The following is a 2,891-nucleotide window of genomic DNA, read 5'->3' as shown; positions in this document are numbered from 1 at the left end:
TGATTAAACTGGCTCTCTGCCTCGTCCCCATGTAAATATCTCTCCTGTATTCTACACATTTCAGTTAACATAGAAAGCCTCAAGTCTGGTCCTCTTGGAGCGGATATGAATGACATCAAAGCATACTGATGGCGTGACAGAAATATGACCTCACTGGTTAAAGAAGGTAAAGGGCACCAGTCATTACTTCGTGGGTCTGTGATTCTATGAAGAACCAAGACAGGAATTTTCAAGGCAGGTCTCTCCTCAGGTAGATGCTCTCATCTTAAAGAACTAAAAACTTGTTTTGCCTAAATTGAAGAAATCGCATTCTTTTAAGGAGGAAGGCAAAGGGTAAGGCGGGCTGGATGGGCACCCTTCGGATGTCTAACTCACGCTGTTTCTACCCAGCTGGTATCTGAGGCGCACGTCCCTGGGCACGTCCCTGTCCCCATGTCTTTGATTAGGTGCCACACATCCAAGGATGTTCATTTCTATATTTTCATTGGATTTTTCATTTTTATATTTTCCCCCATTCAACGGGCGCTGCCTCCTGTTTTAAGACACAGCAACAGGTGACACTCCCCCTCCACCGGGTATATGACCCAGTTGCCACGTTGACTGCCTTTCACTAAACATCAAAGCCAGTTTTATCCCTCTCATGAAGCACACTTGAGACTTCACCTCCACGGGTCCTAGCAGAGCCTTCCGAGGAGCCTCAAGGTGAGAGACGGCCCCAAAGGATGATCCTCCTCAAACCTAACTGTATCGAATCAGCTTCATGCGGTTTCCTGAAAGTCTCACGGGACGGTCTTAACGAGGAGCTCAGTCTGCGAACCCGCTCCGAACTCTCCTGTTTGGAAGGTGACAGAATCCTGCTGGACGTGAGCTCATGCAGAGTAAGGGCAGAGAGTCGCGCCATGGAGGGGCCTTGCCCCTGCTCGCCCTCACCGTCCCCTGGAGCAGGGGAGAATCGGGTTGGCACAGACTTCAGCCACGCACGCCTTTTATTACTCTGGCAATAAAGAACACCCAGGGTGCGCGGCCTGTGGCGGACACCCCGTCGTCATCCTCCCCTCGGGGTAATGCCCATCGAGCGCCGACCCCCTGCCAGGCCCTGCCCTTCCCACAGGGCCAGGGCCTTTGTGGGGCTCCCGCTCTACTGAGGGGGGAATACAACGGGCAACCTTTGACGTGCACGCTCACGGAATTGACGGATGGGAAGGGATGCAGGAACGAGAACCAAGGCAGACGAGATATCGAGAGCCAGGGGCGGAGTGGGGGCTGACCCTACAGGGCGTGGTCAGGGAGGTCCTCCCTGAGATGCTCGCACGGAGCCTGAAGGATGGGGCTACCTGGAATCAAGGGTTGCAGGCTGAGGTGACAGCAAGTTCAAGCCCCTGACACAGAACAGCAGGGTGACCAGATGTCCGGAATGAGTGCCCACAGGGGTCACTATAAGGAACTGAGGTTTCATCTGATACCTAAAGGGAGAGGAAGCAGGATCTGGGCAGACTTGTTCAAAGGTCAACGCGGCCTCTCCCTCGCCGTTCGCCCCTGGGAAAGGCCGTTGGCCTCTGGGAGCTTCGTCTTCCTCGTCAGGTGGCCACGAGGATGCCTGTTCCCCCAGACTGCACGGGACGATGCCTCCAAACGGCTGACAGCGTGCCCGGCACGAGCGAGGCTCACGGGGCGGGGACTGTCGCTGCCACCGTGGTGTTTCCAGGTTTACGTCACACGTTTTCTCCAAGGAGCTTTTAAGTCATTCTTCCTGTTCCCTTTCCCTCTGCTAAGGAAATGAGTTCCTGGCGTTTTCCTAAATTCAGAGTTACTGCTTTGGGTTGGGTTTAGAACTAATGCTCTGGTAAAACCTGCTCTGGGTCTCAGAATCTGTGTCACAGGCCAGTGACCGCTGGAATTTTAGATTCTAAGAACAAGCAATATACGGCTTCCGACCTATTATCCTGGCAGGTGAAAACATGGCTGAAAACACCAACGAGGCTACCATCGATTAGAAACAGCACCTCACAAAAGAAAGGACATTTAACACTCAATAATCTCAGAGAAAGGGCAATTGCTCCCCAAAAAGGTCACTTTTCATGGACAGTTCTCTCCCCCTCTCTGTTTCTGTCTCTGTCTGTCTGTCTGTTTCTGTCTCTGACTCTTTCTCTCTCTGTCTCTGTCTGTCTGTCTGTCTCTCCCTCTCTCTGTCTCTCTCTCTCTCTCTCTGTGTCTGTCTGTCTCTGTCTCTCTCTCTCAGGTGCACGTACACACACACACACACACACACACACGCACACACGCACGCACATCAGTGACATTTCATCACAGGTGGACTGAGTCCTGCTGGTTTCCATTTACAGTCACCGCTCTAAACCACCGAGGGCAGCCGATGCCACCAGCAGGAAGAGAAAGTTCCAGGCTGCTCTAGAAAGGCGGGGTCTGCGGGCGGAGCAGAGGGGGGGCCGTGAGCACCTGACCTGCTGGGACGATGACTCTGCGCTCGTTCGTGGTCATGTTCGGGGGTGGCACGTGCTTCTCCTCCAGGTAGGCGCCGTAGTTCATCCCGACCGTGTCCGGGCTGCCCACCATCTTCCCGCCTTTGGCCACGCTGCATTCGTCGGGGGAGTTCCTGGAGGAGAAGAAGGTAAATTCCTCCATCATTGTGCCCAGTGGAAAACACGCTGCCCCAGGCTTCTTGCGCCACAGAGAACCAAGGAAGGGAGAGGGCGGAGACCGAGGGGGACAGGAGGACAGAGAAGAAGCAAACACAGGGCCAGTTAGGGACTGAATGTCTGTGTCCTCCTGCAGATCCGTATGGCGAAGTCCTAATCCGTATGTGACAGCATCTGAAGGTGACACCCTTCACCCTTTAGATGAAGTTACGAGGGTGAGGCCAACCTAGGGGATGA

General features: G+C 53.9%; 1 protein-coding gene across 1 annotated transcript in view; it reads right to left on the bottom strand.

Annotated features, from left to right (window-relative positions):
• The window catches only part of ERG (ERG, ETS transcription factor), a gene marked incomplete at its 3' end in the record, with an annotated part of 176,045 nt that overhangs the window by 38,874 nt on the left and 134,280 nt on the right, over nucleotides 1-2,891 (bottom strand). The window contains exon 4 of the mRNA XM_023523023.1: nucleotides 2,460-2,611. Within this exon, the coding sequence (XP_023378791.1) occupies nucleotides 2,460-2,611 (152 nt within the window). The remainder of the gene's footprint in view (nucleotides 1-2,459; nucleotides 2,612-2,891) is intronic.

Source organism: Pteropus vampyrus, unplaced genomic scaffold (genome assembly GCF_000151845.1).
Source record: "Pteropus vampyrus isolate Shadow unplaced genomic scaffold, Pvam_2.0 Scaffold372, whole genome shotgun sequence".
Classification (NCBI taxonomy): domain Eukaryota; kingdom Metazoa; phylum Chordata; class Mammalia; order Chiroptera; family Pteropodidae; genus Pteropus; species Pteropus vampyrus.
The sequence above is the reverse complement of the archived record's forward strand: the minus strand, read 5'-3'. Positions and strand labels throughout refer to the sequence as shown.